Raw genomic sequence first — 27,855 nt, forward strand, 5'->3', positions numbered from 1 at the left:
TGGCACTATGAGAGGCCGATTTGAAAAACAATTGGGTGGAGATTCTTCCTTGGCCTACTGGGAGTGTGCATGCAAAGTTTCCCGCCAAATGGTCCAGCGGTGCTTGCAGCAGGTCGTGCAAAAGGGCCCCTCTAGTAACCTTTGAAAGCCAATCAGTCAATCGGTACAGAATCCGAAAAATCTGACCGATACATCTTGATCACCTGACTACAGAGATGAGATGTACTAATTTGGGTGAGCTGCACTCATGATTTGAGGCATTTTCTTTAGAGATGCTCCGATCAATCGGCCACCAATCGGTGATCTACAATTTACCCCTATCTGTGATCTGTCGGTGCCGTTGATTAGCTCTACACAGACTGAATGACACACAGACGGACAGGGGTGAAGACAGTCTCAGTCAAGCCTTCGGCCTGGCAGAGACAAAAGTATATTATGTCTGTTAGAAAGGCTCCAAATATAATGAGTATCATATAATTTGCCTATTATTTACCACCTTAAGAACTGTGAGTAATACCTGCCACCTTAGTGTGCAATGCATTATGGGTCTCATTCATTCATGTCAGTAGTAATGCAACAGAGCGGTGAATTCCAGCCAGTTCAAGTTCACCTGCTACAAACGTATTCATTGTACAGCACTGCACTGCCAGTGTGCATCCTTAACAAGTGTAAGCTCATTGCATTCAGTACTGTCTGCTGTATTCATTCATTTGCCATAGAGTTGGAGTCCCTGCTGTTTCTATAGGTTTGTTTAGGCTTGGACACTGGTTTGACAATTGACAGTGACTGATTGATTACCTCGTTCTTCATGTCAATGTTCTACATTGCGTGCCTTAAGCAAACCATTATATTTATCTGTTTCTGGAACATGTAAGTGCATTTAGGAAGGACCGATGTGTATTGTATATGTTTAAGCACCTTATTCATCACGTTAGGTCTGTGAATTGTTTGGCCATGTGCATTTCACGGGCGCCGCCATTGCGCAACATCCCGCGGTCGGCCCTTTGATGTCCAATTAAGCCACTTTAGCGCAGATTTAGGCAGAGACTTATAATGGGAGTTATTATGATTGATCTTATTGGGCAGCTTACATAGAAAGGTCTTGTGTGTACTAATATTATTACGATATTAATGTGATCCAGTTAGTATCTTAGTATCTTGTGATATTGTATGGTATTTTACTATTTGTACTATACTTATTGTTTCCTGTCTGTATTTAGTGCAGAAACACACATTGTCATTTGCACTCAATGCTGTATCTACATTCCCATGCCATGCCTGTATACCTGTCCCCTACAACAACTACAGTAAACTGCCATGTAAACCCCCTTCACTCTCCTGTCCAGTGTGTTTTGAATGAATCACAAGTAGTCCCTGCTAATACAGTCCTTTCCAAACACAAACCCTATCTAATGTCCTTTATTGTCCACAAGATAATTCATTTTGCCTGGGTCAGTACATATATCTGCTATTTTTGAGAACCACTGGCAATGTTATAAAATACTAGTTTTTGATGCTCCTATGCTACACATCCTTTCCTATCTGTGAACTACACCCAACTTTGAACTAGAAGGGCTATTGGTTGTCACTGCAGTTGTTGATACATATTCTGTTTTCTCCCTCCGTTTTTTTATCTGCAGGCAGAGCAATTTGATGGTTCTGGACAGCCAATCTTGGCTATCAAGGGAGCTAAGCTATCTGACTTTGGAGGCAGGTCCATCAGTTCTAGCTTCAGCAGCACTTTAATGATCAACCCAGACATCCCTGAAGCTCATAAACTCAGAGGCTGGTAAGTGAACCTGGAGTCGATGAATAATCAGTGAACCTGGAGTCGATGAATAATCAGGGGTTGGCACTTGCCAGTCGGGCAAGTGCAGGTCATGTTCTACTTGCCCAAAGGCATAATGGAAAGTACATTTTCCATTATAAAATAATGACATTTTGCGCTTGTAGAAAAAATATGTTATATCCATTCGATAACTTCTGAGTGAGGACAGTCACTTTGAAAAAACAGAATGAGTGCAACGGCTACTCTGCTAGTTGTAAAAAAGTAGCATTGCTTCATAAATCTAGCCTGATAATATTATGAAGACCGAATGCATATGCCCGTCGGGCAACCTGAAAGCAAACTCTAGTACTTGCCCGAACGCAGGGTTTCCTGCACAAGTCCATCAGGGCCAGAGAGAGAGCCCATAAATCTTACCGCAATTCCGACTCAGTAGAAGATTTTGCTCTTTTTAAGAAGCTAAGAAATGAGACCCAGAGGCTCATAGATAAGGCAAAACGGACCCACTATAAAGATCAGATAATGGAGAATAAAGGTAACACACAAAAACTCTGGAAAACTCTAAAAGAGCTAGGAGCAGGTAATAAAGTCAATAATAATAAAGGCAGCAAGATCGGCCTTAAAATCAATGATGAGATGGTTTTTGATAAGCAAATAGTGGCAAACCAATTCAATAATTATTTCAATAATGTAGCAGCAGAGCTGGTCGCTAAATTGCCGGCTTCTCCGGGTATTTTTGATATTAACAGGGTTAGGAACTTCTATGAGAACCAGGGGGTGACCTCTAAATCATTCTCCCTGCAGAAGGTGGAAGTGGAGGCGGTCTCAGGGATGCTTTCTGAGATTAACTGTGCAAAGGCCACAGGTCTGGATGGTATATCTCCTCTTTTTAAGGGATGCAGCAGCACAGATAGCTCCATATATCACTTACATCTTCAACCTATCCATAGAACAGGGTGTCTTCCCACAAGATCTAAAAAAGGCTAAAATACTCCCCCTGTATAAAAAAGGAGCCAAAAATGACCCCGGTAACTACCGACCGGTGTCAATTTTGAGCTCGGTATCAAAAATCTTCGAGAAGATGATTAATGAGCAACTAAATGAATACCTAAATAGGAATAACCTAATGTATAAACTCCAATCTGGCTTTAGAAAATCGTACTCAACCGACACATGTTTATTATATTTAACAGAACAAATTAGGAAAGAGGTTGACAATGGAAAACTTTGTGGAATGGTGCTGCTGGATTTACGGCGAGCATTCGACACAGTGAACCACTGTAGGTTACTGAGCAAGCTTGAGGCTCTGGGGGCGGACAGGGCAACCTGTAAATGGTTCAAGTCATATCTGACGGGGCGCGAACAAAGGGTAGAGGTGAATGGCATTTTATCTGACCCAAACACCATGGAATGTGGAGTTCCACAAGGAAGCATTCTAGGTCCAGCCCTATTTTCAATGTACGTGAACGATATGACAGATGCTTGTAACTGTGATTTGTTCCTGTACGCTGATGATTCTGCACTGCTAATGTCCCACAAGGATCAAACCACATTAGAAAGCTCCCTGACTGAGGAAGTAGCCAATGTTAGTTCCTGGCTTATAGATAATAAATTATCTTTACACTCAGGGAAGACAGAATCAATTCTCTTTGGCTCGAAAATCAAATTAGGAAGAAGCACAGACTTCAAGATCAAAATAAATTCTGAATACATAGCAGCAAAATCATCAGTGAAATACTTGGGTTGTATTTTAGAGGGTAACTTAGACGGCCGAAATATGGCCAGCAAGGTGCTAAACAAGGTCTCCGGACTGACTAAGTTTCTAGCTCGAACAGCAAGATACATGGATAGGGAGACAAAATTAGTGGTAGCAAACTCCCTTATCCTGTGCCACTTTGATTTTGCGTGTACATCGTGGTTCGAGGGCTTGATTAAGTCTTTTAAAACAAAGCTACAGTCAGCTCAAAATAGACTGATCAGGGTTATACTAGGGATGGAACCCAGAACCCATATAGGAAGGAACCAGTTCAGAGAGCTGAACTGGCTCCCGGTTGAATCAAAAGTTACAATGGCTAGACTAAACATGGTCCATAAAATTAAATACGGAGAGGTCCCAGAAGTTTTAAGAACATGTTTCAGGCAGGTAAACGAGGTACACAACCATTTCACCAGAGCCAGTATTGCAGATGTGGTGCTCCCTGCTTTTAAAGGTAAAGTGGGCAAAGGCTCATTCATTTATATAGGAGCCACACAGTGGAATAGCCTGGAATCCAGTCTTAAACTGACCTCCAATTTGAGGACATTTAAACAGAAGACAAAAAAATGGCTACTGGAAAAGGTTCCCCTATAAGGGGTCATCTTAGAGGGATGGATAGGGACGTACTTGTTGAGTTGTGTATGTAATGTATATGTACTGTTATGTATTTGTGATGTATTTTAAAGTATTGTTCCGTTCAGTGTGAGAGGACCCCAGTGGAAATAAGTCTTTGGACTTTACTGTGTAATCCTTGGATCGCTGATTATAATGCTGTATTATGATTGCTTTTCTAAATAAATCAAATCAAATCAAATCAAAAATGCCCAGTGCCACCCCAGTGCCTCCCCCAGTGCCAGCCCAGTGCCAGCCCAGTGCCTCCCCAGTGTCTCCCCAGTGTCTGCCCAGTGCCTCCCCCAGTGTCCCCCCATACTTTATTTCAAACAATATAGGGAAAATATGAATAATACAAAACAATGTTTTCTTCTTGTAGTGTAAAACTAAATGTAAAACTTTTGTAAGCTTAGTTGAAACAACCAATTTCAACCAATTATCTAGTAATGACAGACATCCCACCCATCAATCTTAAACTTGTATTAAAATGTATAATGTTTGCTCACCACCGCTCCGGTGGTGAGCTGACCACCGGAGCTGAAATAACGTTGAGCGGTGGCGAGTAAAAACAGAGAGGACTGGGGCGGCTGGCGGTGGTTTGCTCTTCACCCCGGCTTGTGACGTCATGTTGTAGTTCGGTGGTCACCTCACCACCCAAAATCCAGACTGTGAATGAGCCTTAAGTATTCAACATTCATAAATGGAATACAATTTCACCAGTAATCCTCGTCTCTAAACTGCCTCCCCTTGGTCAGCCAGGGTGAGGCAGTTTGATGGAGGGGAAGGGAACTGGTTGGAAATTAATAACGTGTTCCTTCCACACGCTACAGTATGTCCAACCAGGGAAACTCCCCCGCGAGGTGAAAAGAAGCAGCTTTGAATGCTCATGCACTGAAGGAAGCATGAGGTCAGTCCGTTTCTCTCCCTAGGTCGGCGAAGGGAGTGTAGAGTAGATAATATTGACACTGGGTGAAAATTGGTTAAAAAATATAGAACATTTATTCAATGTCACCAACAAAATGGTATGCAGAAGTTAGATACTCTGAAAGAGCAGTTTTGTTGAATCTGACTACTTATGAAATTGAAAGGATTTCAGAATTTGAATAGTAAACTTCCCATTCACAAGCTAGGAGGGCACATGCTCTTGTTCTCATTAAGGATATTACACCTCTGTGTTAGCAAAGATGTAGGGGGTACTTCACTGAAGCATTACATGTTAATGCAAATCACCCTTTATCTGTGCAAAATACAATTTTAAGCCTTAACAGTAAACCTGCCAGGCAGACTTCTATCGTGTTGGTGAGTTGGGGACGTAGACATACATTTTTTTCATGTTAATATCTTGTATTCAAGCTCACTTTGGAATTCACTACTGTGAGCCTTTTTGTAATTTATCATAAAATTACTTAAAAAGTGTGCTACTAGGCAGGCATAAAGGATATTGTAGCACTTTTGCGTGCACGTTCAATTGGATATTTTCACAAGGGATGAACAATTAATTGAATCCCATTAACTGCAATTTCCAAATTGAACATTCATTATGTTGGATCATAAGAGAGGGCGGGGTGGATAATGGACTTTGATATTTATGTTTTTTGTTACATTTGGTCAATGAATCAAGTACAATATTCAATTCAGACTTAAAGTGCAATAACACTTGGGTAAAGGTTTGGCTTGTAAAGTTATCCTGTCACTAGAAATTGATAACGGAACACCCCATATTAAATATTATTATTCACATGCAAGAAGAAAACTGAATGAACTTCTCCATTTGTGTAATAAGAATAAATAGTCACAAAACGGCTATCTATCCAGCCATTTATAAACTTTTTTATAAATCAATATTAACGACACATGTTATTCTACATTCTGGAAACAGTCAGCCAATGGAGACTGTCGGGGCACATTTTGCACTCCAGCGGCTTGTCGGGGGGCGTGGGCGTGCCAACCATTCCCTGTGCGCTCCCAAATCAAGCGTCATTGCTCCTACTTAACCTTCACTTCAGCTCACTTGGCACATTGATTGATTTGTCCATCTTCTAGATGCACATACTCCCCCCACTGCGGTGCTGCAGAAATCAAACAAACTTGGGCTGGGGCCTCTTCTTTGACACGAAGGCAAATGTCGGTGTTTTCAGATTGGACATGAGATCAATTTGGGGGGCGACTTCATTTGTTTACCTCCCAGTACCAATGGCCCCATCTGTCATCTGTGCTCTTTCACTTTTGAAACAAAAGTTGGCTATGTTGATTTTGAGCACTTTTAAGTTTTTTTATTTTAATTATCTGCATAATGAGGTGCAGTGAAATGTGACTCAGTGCAGCTGGTGAGAGACAGGCCAGTCAGCTAAATGTTTCATATCAGCCACTTGATTAGGTGTTCAGGCTGTGGAAATGTCATGATCACAGTTGGCTTGAGCACATGGCTACTATTTGAAAGTACCCCATTGTTCCTTGTTGCTGTCTCTTAAGAATTATGTTTTTCTTTGTAGTTTGAATGTAAAGTGCTGAACAATGTCCAACAAACTAAGGAGCTTTCAGACTAAGCGTCTTGGTTGTTTAAATGAGATAGCTTTGTTACTATAGCATATTTCGATAGTCGTAAAAAGTGCTCTGCTTACTCAATATGCAAAAGGAAATAACACTCAGAAAAGCATTTTATGGATTTGCTTGTTTACCTCATGCAATTATATAATAACGAGCGTTGAGTGCTGAATCACCACAGTTTCCACGTCCCTGCTTCAACGCTGATGTTTTGACTTTCCTCGTCTCTATTTAACGGCAGCAGTCCATTCTCCACTCTCCGGTCACTTTTCGCTTGGATGGCCAGAGATAACGATCCCTAAAGCTTTGTGCCTGTTTATCTATTCCAGAGCAGAGGAGTTGGGTCATGCAGGTCCTTCTTGTCCACTGGGTTTCTGCAGGCGCACAGAGAACCACCAATTAATAGATTTGAGAGCTTTGTCCTTTAGCCTGAGTGAGAGAATTGTGGTGAAGTTACCCGATCAACATACAACATGCCCGTCCTCATAGCACAGAAGAATGGAAATGAATAATATGGCATGTCATGTATTTATAGATCTAAGAGACCCATGCCCAATGTCTACTGTTTTGGACCTCACACCTTCATCAAGTAAATGGCTGCTGACACTGTACTCATGAGTATCGGGCACAGGTAAACTATTAACTGCATATGAAAACCATATTTGTTTTGTAGGAACGCTCACACCCAATCAGGGTGTACAAAATGACCGTGTAGCAAACATTCAAGACATAGATTGTGCACATACCGTAGTTAAGTTGTAAAATGTTGCATGCATTATGATTTTCTTGTTTCTATCCTAATTTATTTAACTTAATAGTTTAATAGTAAGCAGCCCATTTATTAAAGGAATGGATGGTATTATATATATTCTCCTGCTCATCAGTCCTGAGTCAACCCCCCTCCCCCCCACACACACTATGGATTCAAGGCTGCTGGAACGACATTGTTTGTTTGTCGAGGTGTCTTCATTTGATCATGTTTTGGCGCAGTCTCTTGGGACTTGTTTAATTGAATAGACATCTATCCTTGGTGGGCTGTCGACTCATCTCAAACATAATGGGTACAGTGGTTCCACTTGGCACATCCCATTGTGCTTATATGGGGAGCGGAGTGCTATGCATAGCACTCCGTTAATTAATTCATGTCAGACTAATTAATTCATGTCAGACTAATTCATCTTGGTGAGGAGGAAACCGTTTTTATTTTCTCAAACAATATTGCACAATGCAGCAATTACCTTGTGATCTAAAAATAAAATGTTGGGTCCCTTCACTCCCTTGTATATAACTTTAGGTTAAGGTTTGTGCAAACTTGCACTCACCCATCCTTGCTCCTAGGTGGCACAGTGCCAGTCAGACTGCTGCTAAAAAAAGTGAATGGGTCTTTCACTTTACAGTTATTTACATTTGTTTATTCATTTATATGCTTACATTTTCGGTTAACTTTAATTGTATGAATGTACTAATAAATAATATGCTGTGTATTTAATTTAAACTTAAACTGTACTTCTTTAGCTACAGTTCCCTGAAAATGCGTCTTGTATGAATGAAAGTCTTATTGCTTTTCTGCTGCTTTGCCAGTTGCCACCCTAAACCAATGTTTGTCTCGTAAGTACCACATGAGTTACTCTACTCGTCGTCTTGTGCACCACAAAGGCTGTCCATTAGATGGCAACAGCACATTTGGAGATTGTCCTGTTGCCCTCCTTGGCTTTACTTTCTGTTGACTAGATGGTCACTTCTCTGTCAGCTGGACCTCTTGCTATTCTGCTCCTCTGCTCTTGACACCGTTATCAGGCACTCACCGATCACTCACTCCAGGTTATGTCCTTAACAGGTTAATTGCTGGCCCCAGGCCCGTACCACATGCTCTTAGTGACACTTGATTTATCAGATGAGCGCTGGTCTCAAACCCATGATGCTTCGATTGGGTCCTTACCAGAGTGGTATGCACACTAAACCTGATTTATACGGTACTTAGATATCGAATGTAAAAGAGAAATGTGTCAAATAATGACCGTTTATGATAGCGGTGGGCAAAGAAAATGGATTCATGGATATGAGACGATTTTTAATGCCACAGTATTAAAATGTAATAATTTCGAATTTCGAATCGCAATATTTTTAAGAATATCAATATAAATCTAATTGGCACTCTAGGTATTGAATTGGGAGGTAAGTGAATCGTCCCACTCCTACGATATAATGGGTCGGGCTAAAGTTTTAATTTGAAATGTATGATTGTCTACTCTAAATATGTACAAATTGCTGCTAAATGTCCAGGTTGTGTGTTGGCTGATTGAATTGTGTGCATGGGTAAATGGACTGTGTAAATGGACTTTGTTTGTTACCATACCATTAGTCAACAACAGTCGATACACTGGAAACAGCATTTTATGGCATTAAGTGGCTTCATGATACCGATAACGTACTGCAACATTCTCTGCAGAAATTCCACCTGGTATCTTAACGGTGTACTTCTGGCCTCCCTGATCTGCAAGGATAGTTTAGAGAGGACATTCTGTCAAAATGAGACTGGATAAGTACAGTAATCGTTTGCAAACAGTCAATCACTTCCATTAAATTCCTCATTGCAAGAGGATGCCTGACCACATGAAGATGAGACTGACGGGTACAGGCTTTAGTTCCGACATACTGTTGGTCCGACTGTCATTTGACCGACAACCTACCTCAAACCCTAACCATAACCGCAAGCATGGGAGCAGCGCATGTTCGACTGCATGTCGGATTGTTTGGTCCGTCGGATCTGCGTGTGCATCCCACTGACCCTGTGTGAACGTGCCATTAGAGTATTGTAGTTTGTAGTGTGTTGTTTCTCTCAGTCCCGGCATTAGTCTTGATTACTGCTACTACTGGGGGTTTCCTACACCAGTGGTTCTCAATGTGGGGTGTCGGTGACTTCCTGGGGGTGCAGACCAAAATTAGCTAATATAGCATCAAAATCAGTTTGACTACTTTAACCCTATTTTATGCTTCAGCTATTTTGACTTTGTAGATCTGCACAAAAAATAAATCTTTGAAAAAAGATTTTGTTTTTAAATGAAAAAAATATGGTGGTCCCCCTGGCTTCTCAAATGGGGTTCTGTGTCCAAATACATAATCAATTTGGTTGCTGAGCCAGTGCTTGCGCAGCTTGGACGTGACCCGGTAAGCAGTAACGGCTCTTGATGGGGTTTGTTTGTGCCTCTATGATGCTGTTACTAGACACCTCCAGGCGTTTCATAACATTGTACATCAGTTGTCTTAACAAAGCATCACATGTGGGCACACCAACAGAGGTAAACAACTGACTGGCACTGTGCCACCTAGGAACACGGATAAGTAACCTCATGCCATCGTTATATGCCACTCTAAGCCGTTGCATGCTTTTTACTCTGTACGAGGACCATAGATGGACTGTATACAGAGGGATGACCTATGATCTGAACAGTGCACATTTGATTTTACATCTACTGAGCATAGAAAAAGAAAAAAATCTTAAAAGCATATTGGCCTGAGCATATATTTTTCGACACTGTTGCTGGATGTCACTATCCTCTGAGAGGATCTGTCCATGTTATCAAAATGTTTGATAACCACTGTACCTTTCCCCCTCCTCCTCATTAGAGGCTGAATTATTTTTCGGAATTCCCGATTTCCAAGGGATGGGATTCAAATTTGTATTGACGGGATGGGAATGAAAAATCAACGAGCGGGCAGGAGTGGGAATGACATAAATTAGCCTCATATTACCACAGTTCCTGGTACCATATATCTTTTGAGTTAAAACGGCATGAAACACAGTAATCTAAGAAGTCAGTCATTCTACCAGGAGTGGGACGGGTTTTCTTTTTTAATACTCTGCCTCGGGATTGGGTCACGAGTCCTCATGTCCACAGTTATAGAGCGATGTTGCTACGTGGCGGCCATCTTACCTCGGGGCCACATAGCCCCATTATGTGCCCTCTCCCTACGCTCATTCTGTTGCTCCGAGATGAGGTCACACACTGGGCCCCTCCCACCGCGTTTCAGAAACGGCGCAAGTTTCCGCAAACATCGTTTCTTATCCTTACCAGACCATTAATCCAAAACGTGTAGGGCCGATGCAGGTTTACACATATTCAAACTTAGGATCGGCCCAGAAAATCCAACTCGCCATTTGAACTGAGCCCTTACGTCCCGCCTTTTGTCAGTCGCTTCCATGTTTATCAAGGAAGTTTAAAAGCTTTAGCGCCTCCCCGGCGCCTCCCCTGGTCGAAAATTTCCAACCGACTTCAGTTCACTCGACATGCACGCGCACACGCACACTTCCTTGATAAACATGGAAGCGACTGACAAAAGACGAGACGTATAGGCTCAGTTCAAATGGCGAGTTGGATTTTCTGGGCCGATCCTAAATTTGAATTAGTGTAAACCAGGATCGGCCCTACACGTTTTGGATTAATGGTCTGGTAAGGATAAGAAACTATGTTTGCGGAAACTTGCGCCGTTTCTGAAACGCGGTGGGAGGGGCCCAGTGTGTGACCTCATCTCGGAGCTGAATGAGCGTAGGGAGAGGGCACATATGGGGCTAGGGGCCACATAACATTGTGTCTATGGGGCATGTACTTTTAAATAACCACAACTTGCTCAATTTTCAACCGATTTTCAAACTGTTTGGTTTGTTATAAACAGAGACGTCCGCATACTTATATGCTTTTATACGACGTTCATATAAAAACAAAATTAAGCCGATACGCGTCCTGAATCATAGGCACGTTGACAACATTTGTAATAAACCAACCCGTTTGTAAATCAGTCAAGATTTGAGCGAGTTATGACTGTTTTTGTTTGAGCTGCCATAGAACATACTGTACTGTAGCCCTGTAGTAAGATGGCTGCCGGGTGAACTACGTCAGAGATTCTGCCTTGAGCCATCTAGACTTTATCAGACATGCAAAAGTGTAGCTTTTCGGCGAAAATCGCAGTTTTTATCCCAAATATAGGACCTGTGTGATTCATGCAAATCCGTTAAAAAAATGTTTGGGGGGGTGAGGCGGTCTGTGGGTGGGGGTGGAGACCGAGCTCGCTGCCTGGAGAATTATCTGACGGACTAATCTCGTGAGTCACTAATGATTCTGAATGATATTTCTGCTTGCATCTGGGCGGCATGATGTGTGCCGCCGCTGGTCGCTCAGCGGAAAAAAGCCTGTTTGTGTGGACTCGGGACTCGGCGGGAGTTGGGACAGACGGTCCAATTTTGACACACTGTCTGTGACTCGCCAGTCAATCCATTAGTTTAGCTGCTACTAGTTAACATTAGCAACGTCAGTCCCTCGCTGTGTCCCTGTGTCACTGGGTCTGTCACTGGGTCTGTCCCTGGCTGTGTCACTGGGTCTGTCCCTGGCTGTCCCTGTGTCACTGGGTCTGTCCCTGGCTGTCCCTGTGTCACTGGGTCTGTCCCTGGCTGTCCCTGTGTCACTGGGTCTGTCCCTGGCTGTGTCCCTGTGTCATTGGGTCTGTCCCTGGCTGTGTCCCTGTGTCATTGGGTCTGTCCCTGGCTGTCCCTGTGTCACTGGGTCTGTCCCTGGCTGTCCCTGTGTCATTGGGTCTGTCCCTGGCTGTGTCACTGGGTCTGTCCCTGGTTGTCCCTGTGTCACTGGGTCTGTCCCTGGCTGTGTCACTGGGTCTGTCCCTGGCTGTCCCTGTGTCACTGGGTCTGTCCCTGGCTGTGTCACTGGGTCTGTCCCTGGCTGGGTCCCTGTGTCCCTGGCTGTGTCCGAGCACGAACATAGCCGTATAGCATTTGTTCACCACCAAGTGTCACTGTTGCACAGCCTAACACACAGGCCGGGGAGGAGGGCTAGTAAAGTACAGTGTAGTATATACTGTCCCCCATGACCCCCCCCCCCCCCCAAAGTGGGTTTATTACCGATAAACGCTTAAAAGATTTACGCCGCGGCTTTGCCCGCGGCACAGCGTTGGCCCCGCACACTGTCACCTTTTTCACCTTGGGCCTGTTTGCATGCCTGCTTTATATATCTATGCTCATGTCCCCCTTCCTTCTGCCTTTGATTGTTGACACTCTGACCTGTGCCTTGTGATAATTTGTGGCGTCCCCCCCCATCTATCTTGTGGTCCTTTCACAGTTGGTTGCCCTCACTTCAGTCCTGTTGATCAGAGCCTGGATCTGCCTGCCTGCCTGTCAGTCCAATCCCTGCACATTGTTTTTCTGCCAGCTCCAATTTGTCCTTTTGTCTCTCGTCAGGACCACTGTCTAGTGTCTACCCTCTGCTATTTCTCTTCCTTGAGCAGCTTTATAGTCTGCATAGTCGGTCACTGGGGTAGCCTTGTAGGTGCACAGTCCTATAGTAGTCATCAGATGTAAGTAATCATGCGGAACCTATTAACGTGGGAGTCTGTGTTTATTTTAGAGAGTGATGTATTGACTGTAGTTTTAGTTTATTCACATTTTTGTTCTTGTTGTGTGTGATGTTCCAAGATTATAATTTTTTCCCCTCCATTTGATTTGCCTGGATCTTTGCTTTTTTTTCAGTCCCTCGACTGCACTCTCACACAAAACAAAGAAGGGAGTGTGCCACATAGGTGCCACAGGGAAAGAATTGCTCCCCTTTGTAAGGACTGGGAATTGGTCCAGTGTGCTTGCTATCCAGGCTACAGGCTGGACCACTAATGGGGATATTTTCAATTACCGTAATTTCCGGACTATAAGCCGCGGCTTTTTACCCATGATTTGAACCCTGCGGCTTATACAACGGTGCGGCTAATCTATGGATTTTTACAGCTAACACAGAGCCATCTCAGGCTCTGAGCTAACGTAGCTGCGGCTTATAGTCCGGTGCGTCTTATAGTCCGGTGCGGCTTGTATATGGGATTTTCCCTAAATTTGGCTGGTGCGGCTTATATTCAGGTGCGGCTTATAGTCCGGAAATTACGGTAGTCATGCCTCCAGGAGCAAGTCCTGCTCTCCTTGTATTTCCAATCCCGCCATCCCAGAACACATCACCACCACCCTGCCTTATATCTAGCGGATTAGTAAGCTGTATTGATTTCTTGGACCATTTTAACCCATTTAGACCGGAGTTAAAAACATTCACTTTGAAAGAAAATAATATATACCGTATTCAAAGATTTGTGGCACATTTTTACGGTTTTTCAAAAATAGCAGACCTACAAGCTCGTAGCGCGCCACTCGCTGGTGCGCTATGAGCTTGTAGATCTGCTATTTTTCAATAGCTAAATTATAACATAATGTTTAAAACGCCAAAAGGGCTTCCCGCCCAAATGGGTTAAATGAAGTGGGGATTTTTTTACACACACACACACACACACACACACACACCTCGTATCGGTTGCCTTCCTACCATCCTTGACTTCTCTGAAATCAGGAGAATGTATTCTTGACCCTGCTTTATAACCACATCCTTATTCTGGGCCGATCATTCGTCAAGAATAGCTGCTATGCGTTTAGCTACTTTTGGTGAAGAGATTTAGTGTACATCAAGAAAAGAGTTGAGTCGTACAGTGATGTACTACTTTCTAACTGCAATGAGACTTGATGCTGCCTGTTGATTATTGAGTGCAACGGCAACATATATATTTATCCTGTACTTGAATGAATGATGATGCCTCAGCAACCCTCAAAAAACATATTTGGCTCACTTTGATTGATGAAGTTGACTCCGTACTGACGGCTGTGCTTTTCTCTTTGTGTGCCTGCAGGTATGACAAGGAGGGTCACGCCGTTGATGGACAGTCCCTCACCGAGTTGAGAGGAGGTGCAGGTGGTGCAAACACTAACTGGAAGACACTGGGTGACGTCAAGACGGAGCACCTGGGACACGGAGACAAGGTACACGCGCAGCGCAAATGCTCGTGCATGGCTCACCGGGCTTAACCTTGACATGCACATCAAACAATCAAGATACGATGGCCACAGATGTATTGTTATTCAAGGGTGATTCTTTCAAGCCATTCAAGGGCAAGCTGGAAGGGCCACGTTGAATTCCAAGCAATAACTGATGGAGCTTACAGACAAACTGCCCCTGCTATCAAATGCATGTATGGTAGTCTCTAGTCTAGTCCGATAATTAGGCTGCTGGACTGTGCTCTTGTTCAGAATCATGTATACACAGTGTGTGATCTTTATTTATTTTGTTTATTATTTTGGTGTCGGCATGTCCGCACAGGAAATACTGTGTTCTTTGAATTGTGTCTGAAATCCGAATAACCCCTTAAGTGATGGGCTGTGGAAGGCAGCCAGACCCAGATCCAAGGATCTGCTATAGCTGCCAGTCACAGTGATGAATCTTTATAATCTCTGTGGCTCATATTAAAGGAGTGTCCTACAGAGTACGCTCAAAGTTGTTTTTAAAAGCGGATCTGTTCCACCCTTGCTCATTAATCACTGGCATAGTGTGTGTCCTCTCCCCAGCCTAGCCATATTTCAGGTGAAAGTCACGTCACATTTATCTCTTGATATTGATTAGGAATATAATGTGGGCTCCATTCTTTACGTATTGTAATGAAATGATTGCCCCCTCTGATAAGTAAAGCAATACGTTTCATATGTCTCTCACACACATGCGCACACGCACACACACACACACACACACACACACACACACACACTTTTCATGGTAGATTGGCTCGGGTAATGTTCCTAATTTCCAGCATGGAGATAATCTAGCTCCTTTGAGATCTCGGCTCGCATAATTTAACACAATTTAATATGCGCATAACCGAAATAATTGTACCCAGACAATTGTGGATTTTAAATAACGTGAGCGACATGGTACTATTCAGATGGACTCCAAGTAAAGGGAGTAATTCTAATGCAAATTGCTGAGAGCACCTGTGCTGTGAATGCTGTTGGAAGTGTGAGCGAGCGCCGGCGTGAAAGATGACAGGACAAGGATGCAAGTGCAACACGTTAAATGGGGTGTATGAATGTACTACAGTGAACACGACGGCAGCACAGATCTACGACTGTCCGTTTGGTGCAAAATCCTGTTTCGGTGTGAAGGATTTTGAGGAATTGCAGGAGTTGTTCAGCTGTGTGTGTGTGTGTGTTGCCCCCCGGCTTTAAGTGGCCCTGTCCTCCTTCCGCTGCTCTCATCATTATCTCCACTCCAGCCACACCGCTGCAGGGTTCTCCAGTCATACTGTAGATAGTCTCCATCGTTGCGCTTTTCTGTATGCCACTATTGGTGCCTTTAGTCATCCTACCATAAATGGTAGGCTGACAATTGCATTTACATCGCACCAGCTAGCTCCCAATCTCCTACTCTTCCGTTCAAATGGTAACCATTACCATTATTGGTTCAATGGCGTTCTCCTGCAATTTGATCCCTACGGTGGAGGGGGTAAAGTTTGACCCCACTGTCTCGTGCACCACTTCAGCCTGGAGCTTGACGGGGGCTGAGGCTGACAAAGGAGCCGAGCTCAGTTTGCACTCATCGACTGCACAGACGTCCGACATGTGGGGGCAAGGGGTCAGGCCCCTGAAGGACCCCCCCCCTCTCCACTATCTGCCGCAAGTAATTGTCCTTGTCACAAAGTCTCGGCACTCAGATCTGCCCCCCTGACAGTGAGCGGCCGCCCTAACTTGTGGACTTGACACCACATGTAGAAAGAGCCTTTGACAGAAAAGCACTTCTGATGATCTCTTGGCACTATGGTACACTGAGTTACACACTAATTTAAGTGGCATTTACTTGACTAATTAGGACTCTTATAAGGAGACTTCCGACTGGTGCATGTCTAGGTTGTTGTGGTAGGTCAAGGCAGTCAGTAAAGAAGGGCTCCATGTGTGCATTTGGGATGAGTTTCATTTGGCCACTCTTATTCACCATTAAAGGAGAATTCCATACTAAAAGTCTTTCTTACCTTTATTTGTAGTTGTTACGTCCCCACCAAAGCGGTCCAGGTGATATTTTGTGCAAAAGCTCCTTATTGGCTATTTCCCCTACCATAAGCCCTAAATTAATTGCATTGAATTGAATGGGGCTATGGGGTGTTGTGCTAATTCGCTTATTTCCATCGCTCAAAATTATATTCTTTTTGTATATATCCTCTCTTCATAATGTAAACTAGAACTGCACTCTGTCGAGTGCATACTTGCTTGTTGCACACTAGTAGGCCATAAATGGCCAACTAGTGCGCAAGCAGAGCGTGCAAGTCCTTTCGACCGCTGTAAACTGTCAAATCTCAGTATCTCTGTGAAGGAACGTTTGAAATGTATAATTTTTAGATGTAACTATTTGCTACCTACCTACTTTATGCATATAAACACCTAGTATTATTAAGTATGATTCAAGTTTCTATCTATATAAGTTTGGGTGAAGAGCTAGTCATACATATACACACCACGTACTCTGGTCCCAGCAGATCAGGCACAACTTGCTATTTTATTTTTTACTGATTATGTATATAGTATACGTATGACTAGCTCTAAATGATGACGTAAGAGATATGGTCATTTGTGGTCGTTTGGTCCCAGCAAAGCAGGCATATACTATATAGGCAAAATTAGGCATATACTATATATAGTATATATATAGTATATAGGCATATACTATATACGTATACATATATACTATATAGAGTGTGTAGTTGTAAGTTGATTAGCGGTATACTGTGGTTACTTTGCGCCAAAAACCGTGACAGCTGTCCCGCCATTTGATGTTTATGCAAGAAAACAGCAAATCTGTGCCTGGTTTGCTGGGACCAAATGACCACAAATGACCATTTCTTACGTCATCATTAAGAGCTAGTCATACATATACACACACCACGTACTCTGGTCCCAGCAGATCAGGCACAATTTGCTATTTTATTTTTACTGATTATGTATATAGTATACGTATGACTAGCTGTAAATGATGACGTTAGAAATATATATAGTATATATATAGTATATAGGCATATACTATATACGTATACATATATACTATATAGAGTGTGTAGTTGTAAGTTGATTAGCGGTATACTGTGGTTACTTTGCGCCAAAAACCGTGACAGCTGTCCCGCCATTTGATGTTTATCCCATTCTGACCTGAGATCAGATTCATACGAGGTTTCCACTGGACACACACTGGTCTGATAAACCCATTCTGACCTGAGATCAGATTCTAAAAAATGTCAGTCGTTCTTCGATTTTTTCAAAAATAGCTGACCTACAAGCTCGTATCGCGCCACTCGGTGGCGCGATATGAGCTTGTAGATCTGCTATTTTTAAATAGCTAAAGCATAACATGATGCTGACACCAAAATGGGTGCCCGGTCAGAATGGGTTATGCAAGAAAACAGCAAATCTGTGCCTGGTTTGCTGGGACCAAATGACCACAAATGACCATATTTCTTACGTCATCATTAAGAGCTAGTCATACATATACACACCACGTACTCTGGTCCCAGCAGATCAGGCACAATTTGCTATTTTATTTTTACTGATTATGTATATAGTATACGTATGACTAGCTCTAAATGATGACGTAAGAAATATATATAGTATATATATAGGCATATACTATATACGTATACATATATACTCTATACTCTATACTGTATAAAGTGTGTAGTTGTAAGTTGATTAGCTGTATACTGTGGTTACTTTGCGCCAAAAACCGTGACAGCTGTCCCGCCATTTGATGTTTATGCAAGAAAACAGCAAATCTGTGCCTGGTTTGCTGGGACCAAATGACCACAAATTACCATATTTCTTACGTCATCATTAAGAGCTAGTCATACATATACACACCACGTACTCTGGTCCCAGCAGATCAGGCACAATTTGCTATTTTATTTTTACTGATTATGTATATAGTATACGTATGACTAGCCCTAAATGATGACGTAAGAAATATGGTCATTTGTGGTCATTTGGTCCCAGCAAAACTTTTTGATGTTTTTCTGCATAAACATCGAATGGCGGGACAGCTGTCACGGCGGAAGAGACCGGGCGAAAACATTACTTGCGCGCTCTGCTTGTGCAAGTAATAATACCCCAAGCGGCACACTTTACTACTTATTTTGATGGAAATAAGCGAATTAGCACAACACCCCATAGCCCCATTCAATTCAATGCAATTCATTGAGGGCTTATGGTAGGGGAAATGGCCAATAAGGAGTTTTTGCACAAAAAAACACCTAGACCTCTTTGGTGGGGACGTAACGACTACAAAGAAAGGTAAGAAAGCCTTCTAGCATGGAATTCTCCTTTAACCTAAAGGCATTTATTTAACCAAAGTGATATGGGATATCAATTGTCCCATGTGTGAAGTTAATTTGGGTCAAAATGCTTTGCTTGCAAGTTACACAATGATCAGCACTTATTATTATAATAATTATTATTAATAATTTTCAATACTGCGTGGAAATGTTCCTTTTATTTACATTTTCCTATTTAGTTCCTTTTGAAATGAACTACCTGGCCAAATGTTCCATTACGGTCTGGTGGTACCCATCCCACTGTAGGTGGATGTACTACTCAGAAAATTACATCTGGTCTTTGTGGTCTGGATAAACTCGCATTATAGATTTGCCTTTGGCCTTTAGCACTTGAGCAGTGTCAACATATTTTAGGATTTATAGGGTGACTGGTATGATTGGTTGATGAATTCTGCTGGTTTGCCATGGCTCCAGGGTGGCAGCTTGCTGCCCTGTTCGTTCATCCTCGACGCTGAGACTTTGGCCTGCCTCCCAGCGTGCAGGGCTGTCGTCTCCACTCTGTACCTACAGCCAGTGCTGCGGAGGAACCCTTCTATTGTGTCAGGGTGGTGGAGACGGCCTGATTCTATTCCATGTCCGAGCATAGACATGGTAACGCCCTGCCTGCCTCTGATTGGCATACCGACACTGCCGGACTTACCAGAGGCTCCGAGGTGGATAGCTATATGGTGGATAGTCTGCCGCGAGGTTACTCTGTGGTGGGAAATAATAATAGTACAATATAATACAAGAGAATGGCAACTTTTATTTTTGTGGAAGAGGCAAACTAATATTCTTTATGCCTTTTGCTTTGATGGAATATTGCCGTAGTATGATTTGATTTGGGTGTGTTCTAAATTCACAAAAAGTTTTTGTGTTGATTATTGTGTAATTTATTTGTATGTGTAAACTTGAAACATTGTACTGTAAAAGGGTCTCTTTTCCCTTGATCTTTATTCTTTTTTAGTATAAAAGTATTAGTTTACTATAATTAGATTAATGCATGATAATCAACACTAACTTTATTTAGAACACAGTAACACACCCAAATCAAATAGTACAGCGTATGTGTTCAATTATTCAATCAAAGCAAACAGCGTTTGCCTCTTCTACAAAAATATAATTCTGCATTCTGTCGCACGTGCCAAGCTATCATTGTCTTGTATTATACCGTACTCTCTTCATCACAAAACATTCATTCATAGAGTACATCTATACTTCAAGCAATAACTGCCGTTTACATTACGTTGTCTTGAGGTTTTTGTGTTTTTGTGTTTTCAATTTTCTAGCCAGACTACTTCAGCTGCACTGCCACCATAGTGTACCTGAAGAAGGAAAACTGCTTGTACCAGGCCTGCCCCACCCAGGACTGCAATAAGAAGGTGGTGGACCAGCAGAACGGCATGTACCGCTGTGAGAAGTGCGACAAAGAATTCCCCAACTTCAAGTACCGGCTCATCCTCTCTGTAAGTCGCTCAGCACCGGCTGCCCTAAACCCTCTGTATGGCTCTGCACAGTCCTCCTCCGTTCAGCCTGCCACGTCCTCAGAAGCCCCTTCTGCTGAGGCTATGGGTGTCCTCCTGAGGGTGACAGTCTTTTACACTGTCTCCCCTTCACACCACATTTCTCCACTGCTCCTCCTTTACTCATCTATCTCTCAGGATTCCAGACCCTCTTTCGATGTCCTTCTCCCCATAGGTCATTTATTTAAGACCTATTTAATTAAAGGTTGTATAGACAACTTTTAAGCAATTAAAAAAGAAACTCTCTCTCTCTCTCGTGTGTGTATGTATGTATATATATATATATAGGGGGGGGGGGGGGGGGGGTTGGAGAGGGTTCACGAATGGAGGATGATGTTACTGCAGTGTGCTGCGATTTTGATCATTACAATGAATAAGCGTGGATAAAGTTGTTCACTTGAACGATGCTGTTCTGGCTGCGGCATATGATGTGTAATATATATTTTATATGCATACGACATGCACAGATTACAAATAAAATACAATTTATGTTGAGACTGAGACAGTGAGCCACTTCCTCATCTACGTGTGGCACTCCTGCTGTGATACTGCGATTATGCAAGTTTCCTGTAAAAAAAGAAAAGAAAAAACCCACGTCAACTCAATTTAATGCAACTAAGATATTCTTGAAGTTGAAATTCATACATTTTAATGCCATATGTTTGCGTCCCTCCCAGGTCCACAGACTATGGCCCAACAACCATAGCCCCTCCCAGGCCCACAGGCTATGGCCCAACAACCATATCCCCTCCCAGGCCCACAGGCTATGGCCCAACAACCATATCCCCTCCCAGACCCACAGGCTATGGCCCAACAACCATAGCCCCTCCCAGGCCCACAGGCTATGGCCCAACAACCATAGCCCCTCCCAGGCCCACAGGCTATGGCCCAACAACCATATCCCCTCCCAGACCCACAGGCTATGGCCCAACAACCATATCCCCTCCCAGACCCACAGGCTATGGCCCAACAACCATAGCCCCTCCCAGGCCCACAGGCTATGGCCCAACAACCATATCCCCTCCCAGGCCCACAGGCTATGGCCCAACAACCATATCCCCTCCCAGGCCCACAGGCTATGGCCCAACAACCATATCCCCTCCCAGACCCACAGGCTATGGCCCAACAACCATATCCCCTCCCAGGCCCACAGGCTATGGCCCAACAACCATATCCCCTCCCAGGCCCACAGGCTATGGCCCAACAACCATATCCCCTCCCAGACCCACAGGCTATGGCCCAACAACCATATCCCCTCCCAGGCCCACAGGCTATGGCCCAACAACCATAGCCCCTCCCAGACCCACAGGATATGGCCCAACAACCATAGCCTGAAGTGCATGGCTTGGCCAATAGAATGACGGAGGGAGACCCCCCCCTCCCTCCGTTGCTTGTTTAAAAAAAAAATTGTGTTCAAATCCTTCTGGTAATTTATATATGATGTTTTTTATTCATCTTAGCAGATGTCTTGCAATGAGTACAAGATGCATTCTCCTTTTTTCTCTGCTAGTCTGCAGCCAGAAATCAAACGAAAACCATAAAGGCATTAAATTCTAAAACTAATTTAGTCAGCTGAGGAGCTATTGCATACAGACATCTGAAATAAGAGGCTTTTCTATTCAATTGTTTTTGTACCTCTACAGTCAGCATATTAAATTTTTTCCACAAGTAGAAACATAAGCTGAGAATTTGCTTGTGCTTTTTATGCATAACAAGTGCAACCTTGGCCTTGTGTTTGTTAAATTTGTATGCTTGCCAACGGGGGAGGGTGTGTGTGTGTGTGTGTGTGGTCGTAGAGCTGCACGATTCTGGCAAAACTTATGCGTCCATATTGAGATCAGTTATATAAAAAAGCTCTCATTGCAAAATTATTTTCTTATTTTGACTAAAAGCAAAAATAAATTTCAGTTTTAGCAGTACACGTCATGCAGTGCATGTCTGCATTTGATTTCCTTTCAAATATTTCAAAGGCAAAAAAGTCTCCAATCAACTCGAGGCTTTATTTCATCATACTGTGTCGTTCACAAATGTGTGTCCGATCAAAATTTGTTATGATTTATTCATTTTTATCTCGCAAGAGATCGTGTGTTTCTCAACGGCACCAGCAGCGACCGGCGCATCTGGAGAAAGAAAGAGGCACGGTTTACGGCACACTATTTTATATAAAATATATATATATACATTTACAATTGGATATTTTTGAATGGATCAAATCCACGTGGTGTTTAAAAGTAATATTCAAAAATCATTTTGGCTAATTCTGACACCTCTGTCGGTATCAATGTGCCAATACATCTTTCTTGCATCAAAGAAAAAGAAAACGGGGGGGGGGGGGGGGGGATGCGGGGGAGGCAGGCAGACAGACAGACAGACAGGCGGGGAGGGAGAGAGAGAGAAGAGAGATGCGACCGCCTTGTTCAGAAAATGCAACATGTCAACAACATGTCTTGACTTAACTTGCCACTCCTTTGTGGTATATGTTTTCTCTGTCAGGCCAACATTGCAGACTATGCGGATAACCAGTGGGTGACATGCTTTCAAGAAAGTGCCGAGGCCATTCTGGGCCAGAACGCTACTTACCTGGGGCAGCTCAAGGATTCGGTGAGTCTCCTTTGCCTGTGTTAAAGGCTGGCCAACACAGGCATTAAAGGCTAAGTTGGTTTTAATTACAGAACCCCAGGTTTCCTTTGTATTCTGAAGTTGTGAAGTTGAGCTTATCCAATGTTCATCTTGTTTTTCCAGAATGAAACTGCCTTTGATGAAGTCTTCCAGCAAGCCAATTTCAATACTTTTGTCTTCCGCAGCCGAGTCAAGATGGAAACCTATAATGTAAGTAAAGTAGGGATGTTGCCTATTATTGTAATATGCCTTAGTGAGTGCTAATTGGCACATATTCAACAAATGCCATCTTTATTGTATTGGAGAGAGTATGTTTTGCACTCCGTCCGTCCGTCCGTGTGTGTGTGTGTGTGTGTGTGTGTGTGTCCGTCCGTGAGCAGCTAATCTCGGCCACCGTTAACCCGGTCGATGCCAAATTTTGCACACACACTCCCTGGATGCCAACGATAAACCTCTGCCCCAAACTTTCCAGAACGGCCTGTTATAGCGCCACCAGGAGGCCGCTTTGTGCAAAACAAGTTTTTGCACAGTACACCTACAGATTTTGTCCAAACATCACGCAAATTGGTACACAGTCTCTCTAGAGCCATTCAACGAAACCGGTCTTTCACATTTCTCAGACTCCATCCTGATTGGTTAAGATTGGCTTCCAAAGTTCACAGGAATGCTCACTTTCAAACAAAATGCTGCAAATCATGAACACATCGCGTGATTTCCGTGAAATTGTGCACCCACATTCCCACTAGGCCGAGGACGAAATGCCACATGAACAATTTCAACTCAGCCTCAAGGTGGCGCTATAACTGGCCGAAAAGTGTTTTTACCTCTATCTGCACGGATCTGTGGATAACTTTGTATGCCAACTCCCTAGAGGCCAAGGAAAAACCTTTGCCTGGAATTTTTCACATCTGCTCTTTATAGCGCCACCAGGAGGCCGACATATGTAAAACACATTTTCTATTATTACTCCTTCAGATTTTATCCAAATTTCACGCAAATCGGTACACATGATCTCCATAGTCATGCCATGTCCTACATTCCTATCCTGGTGGAGACCTGTGCCCAGAAGGGCACTTTTTCTAGTTGTAGATATGTGCATGTATGGTAGATGCAACCTCTGCCTCACCTTCATTCATTGAACATGTAATATGTCAAAAAGAGCCTATATGCTCAAATGTTTGAGATCCATGTGTGGCCCATTATATAGAATCCCCATTCACTCTATATTTAGCGAAACAAATAACGAATATCGTGCCACATTTTGATTTACAAAGCAATTAGACCAGGAAAAAAAACGGGGGGAGGCCTCAATTTCAGTTGCTTTTCAAAAATGTGCATACACAGATTAGTTGCGTTCACTACACAGACGGGCTTGTTTTTGAGGGAAGAGCATAAAAAGGGAATGGATTGGGTTGGGATTCTGAGCAGGAGGTCTGGAGTTGAGCCAACGGCTGCATCCGCCACCAACCAACACTGTGTGTGTGTGTGTGTGTGTGTGTGTGTTTCAACTCGAGCATCCTGAATGCCTGTGGCACCACTACGAGGAGGCAGTGGCTGTCAGTGTCACCCACAACAATCCATATGCCTTGCAGACACCTGCACCCTTCTCACCCAAACATCTCCCCCCCCCCCCCCCCCCCATTCTTTTTGCTTATTTAGTGGTGGCGGTTCTATTATCGATCAGTTAATCTCAGCTACTTGTATGGATATTTTACGTAGAAGCAACGAAAGTGTGTTCTATATATAGAGGGGAAAGCATTAGTAGTTAATGACGCCTATCAATTCTGTTGCGGCTTTGGTGTTTCGACAGGATCCGTCTAACGAAGTTTACGAGGATGTTTGGGGAAATTATGCCCTGCATTTTTAATTCACTCCCGTTCATGCAAGATATATAACGCAATTATCGCCATGTAATGTAATTGGGACACTAAGTCACTGTCAGCGGATATGAAGGTGACCCTGCGTGTGGCCCCGAAGTACAAGTACATACAATTGTGATGTTTCACCATTATTGTATGTATTGTGCTAATTGATTAGGAAACGGAGTGCATTAGTGTTTGGGCTCTTTTCACGCTGTTTCACAAACTGTAGATTGGGAACACATTTTCTGTTGTGAATTTCTTTGCCTTAATCAAAAATCCCTGTAAGAAACTGTAATGGTTATGATTGATATCACAGGGATTCAGAATTTCTTATGATACTACTCGTAAGTCTTATTTGGTAGTCCCACTCCAGGAAGTCTGATGGCTATTAGCTGCCTTGACACTATCGTGGAAGATGACGTGTCTAATGAATGGATTCATAAATTCTTTTGGCTCTCTTGACTTACAATGTGAATACCGTAGACTGTGAATCCGATCTTGGGATCGTCCGTTGCAGTGGTGAGTCATGTATCATGGAGCTTTTTTCATCCCTAAGAGTAGGGCTCTTAAATCTGTATTAGACATTTTTGCTGACTTTATTTAGAAATTGATCACGACATTGAAGACAATGGCCATGAATCCATTTGTGGTATATGTGTTATGTACATGATTGTTACTATTGGGAGAGCCCCCGACACCACCTCATGCCCTCCTGTGCCACAAACATGCATCCTGTACAGTACAGGAAGATCAGATTGCTCACACCGTGTTGCAGACATACAATACACACTCCTACTCTCCGCCAATGGCTAAAAACGATATGGTTTTCATATGAAAAATTAAGTTTTACAAATTTACAGGGTTGTTTTTGCTGTGCCAGTCGAATATTTAGCATGCCCTCATTGCCAAGGCCAAATGGGATTTCTGCCTAGCCTGGTGGTGAAGCTACCTTAAGGATTTGTACTTGAGAGACTGCAGGGCTCTTAAAGCATTTGCATGAATCCAGAGTAAGATGATTCCCATTTCACCTACAGTAGTAGCAGAGGGTTTAATGTAGACAAAGTGTGTGTAACCTCTGTTTAATGGCCCTGTTACAAATGACCTTCTCCTGTCTAGACGGCTTGCAGAGGTTGGAACTGTAAGCCTCTGTATTCTGTAGCAGTCAATAATTAGACTGCCTGCATTTTTCTGTTCCCATGTCCAAAATGTCTTATTTTAGCCACAAATGATCACAGGTAGATGAAGTACATTGGATCTGTTTTTGGGTTGTTTTGAAGGAAGTGAATCCACAAGGTCTGATGGGGTTTCTTTTTAATAGGATGAATCCAGGATCAAAGCCTCAGTGATGGATGTGAAACCTGTGGACCACAAGGAGTACAGCAAGAGGCTAATCATGAACATCAGGAAACTGTCTGTGCAGTAGGTGCCCGTTGACAGTGCCCTGTGCTTTTTTGTTTCTCGTGTCAAAAACGTCTCTTGAGTTTGTTCAGTTTTGTTTTCAATGTACTTAGCTTTCCTTTAACTGATCACAGGGAGGTCAGTCATGTCTCATTTATCGCTAATGGAGCCGTTTTTGCTTGTTCAGTTTTCCTCTTGTAAAAATGATGATCAGTGGAATAGCTGGTTTGGATGATTGACTGATAAAACGGAAAGGTATGTCTTAGGCCAACGTGGTGTACATGAGGCCTGCCGTAAGCAGAGGCAGGCCACATTGTAGCTAGCAGTCTTTTCATTCTGACTCGTAGTCGGAACGGCTTGACTGGACCTGTATATTCTAGGCCTCTTTTCCAAATGTCCCTCAATCCCTCACACGCATACAAACAACGTGTGAGCACAGAAGCATAATAGAACGGGAAATGTTATTCTCTTCATTGATGTAGATACAAAGTGTTTTCCATAATGCCTATAACTGTAACTTTGATTTGCATTCCTTTTTGTTTAATTACAATTTGCATGTTGGCGTAGTAATGTTTTCCTTGGCACAGATAACTGTGAATAAAGTTTAAATAATGTGTGACAATGAGTTTTCCTATTTATTATTAGAAGTTATAATGTTGATTGTGTGTGACTAGAATTTACTAACATAGTAATAATAGTACAACTGTAATATGCATGTTGGAACAACAAATGGGTTCCATTCATGGCTTAAAATATACTTTCCTAGGGCTGTATACTCCTGTCCAATCCTTTTTTTTTTTTCTTCGCTTCACCAAATAGTCAATCATCTACAACCTCACAAGGTGACGGATCTGCTATTTCCGCTGAATGTTTTACACTGATTTGACTGTAGGTAGTACAAGCTCTTGACTGTTGTAAAGAGGAAGTTGAGAAAGTAGCCAATCTGGATCTCGCTGAAGCACTGTTTTAAAGCATTTATTCAGCCACTGGCCTACAATGCTCCCCATCTCCAGAGGCCTGGTTCAGATGTGCCACAGATTCCCCCACAAGACTAGACTTTCATGTCTTATTAAAGCACTGCATCGGTGAGGCTTTGCTTCCCCCCTTTTTTCGTCTTAGGATAACATCTCGTTGCTGCTGAACACCGCATCTGTTGCCTGTTGTGTGTGCCGAGATGGATTAAGTCTGTCTTAAAAGGGTTGGGAGGGGGAGGAAAACACTATTTTGTAGAAAGACCTGCTTCCCGATATTGGTTGAGGTGTTTCTGATCCATTCGAGGCAAACAACATTGATATTATCAATGTTGTTACCCTAGTGAGTGCCCTGATATGGTCTGAAATACAATAATGGATATGATGTATCGTGACGGACGGCAGGAATTTGTACATGCCAGTATTAAGTAGGCCTATCGAGAGGATAGGAATCCATATGTATGCATGTCCTGCTGAGAAGCATCCAGCCGATTGACTTCACACTTTGCGGGTGTTTTGCTAGCACGCATTCTGATTCTGAACACGCAATGCACTAGTCTAGTCAATTGGGGGT

General features: G+C 43.0%; 1 protein-coding gene across 1 annotated transcript in view; it reads left to right on the forward strand.

Annotated features, from left to right (window-relative positions):
* Positions 1-26,926, forward strand: part of LOC310853481 (replication protein A 70 kDa DNA-binding subunit-like) — a 39,294-nt gene extending 12,368 nt beyond the window's left edge. Inside the window, exons 13-18 of the mRNA XM_083757833.1 lie at positions 1,641-1,789; positions 14,421-14,550; positions 20,198-20,374; positions 22,925-23,032; positions 23,174-23,260; positions 26,231-26,926. Of these exons, the coding sequence (XP_083613959.1) occupies positions 1,641-1,789; positions 14,421-14,550; positions 20,198-20,374; positions 22,925-23,032; positions 23,174-23,260; positions 26,231-26,335 (756 nt within the window). The 3' untranslated portion in view covers positions 26,336-26,926. The remainder of the gene's footprint in view (positions 1-1,640; positions 1,790-14,420; positions 14,551-20,197; positions 20,375-22,924; positions 23,033-23,173; positions 23,261-26,230) is intronic.
* Positions 26,927-27,855: the final 929 nt, after the last annotated feature.

This window comes from Protomyctophum parallelum (assembly GCF_964188405.1).
Source record: "Protomyctophum parallelum genome assembly, chromosome: 22".
NCBI classification, from domain to species: Eukaryota; Metazoa; Chordata; class Actinopteri; order Myctophiformes; family Myctophidae; genus Protomyctophum; species Protomyctophum parallelum.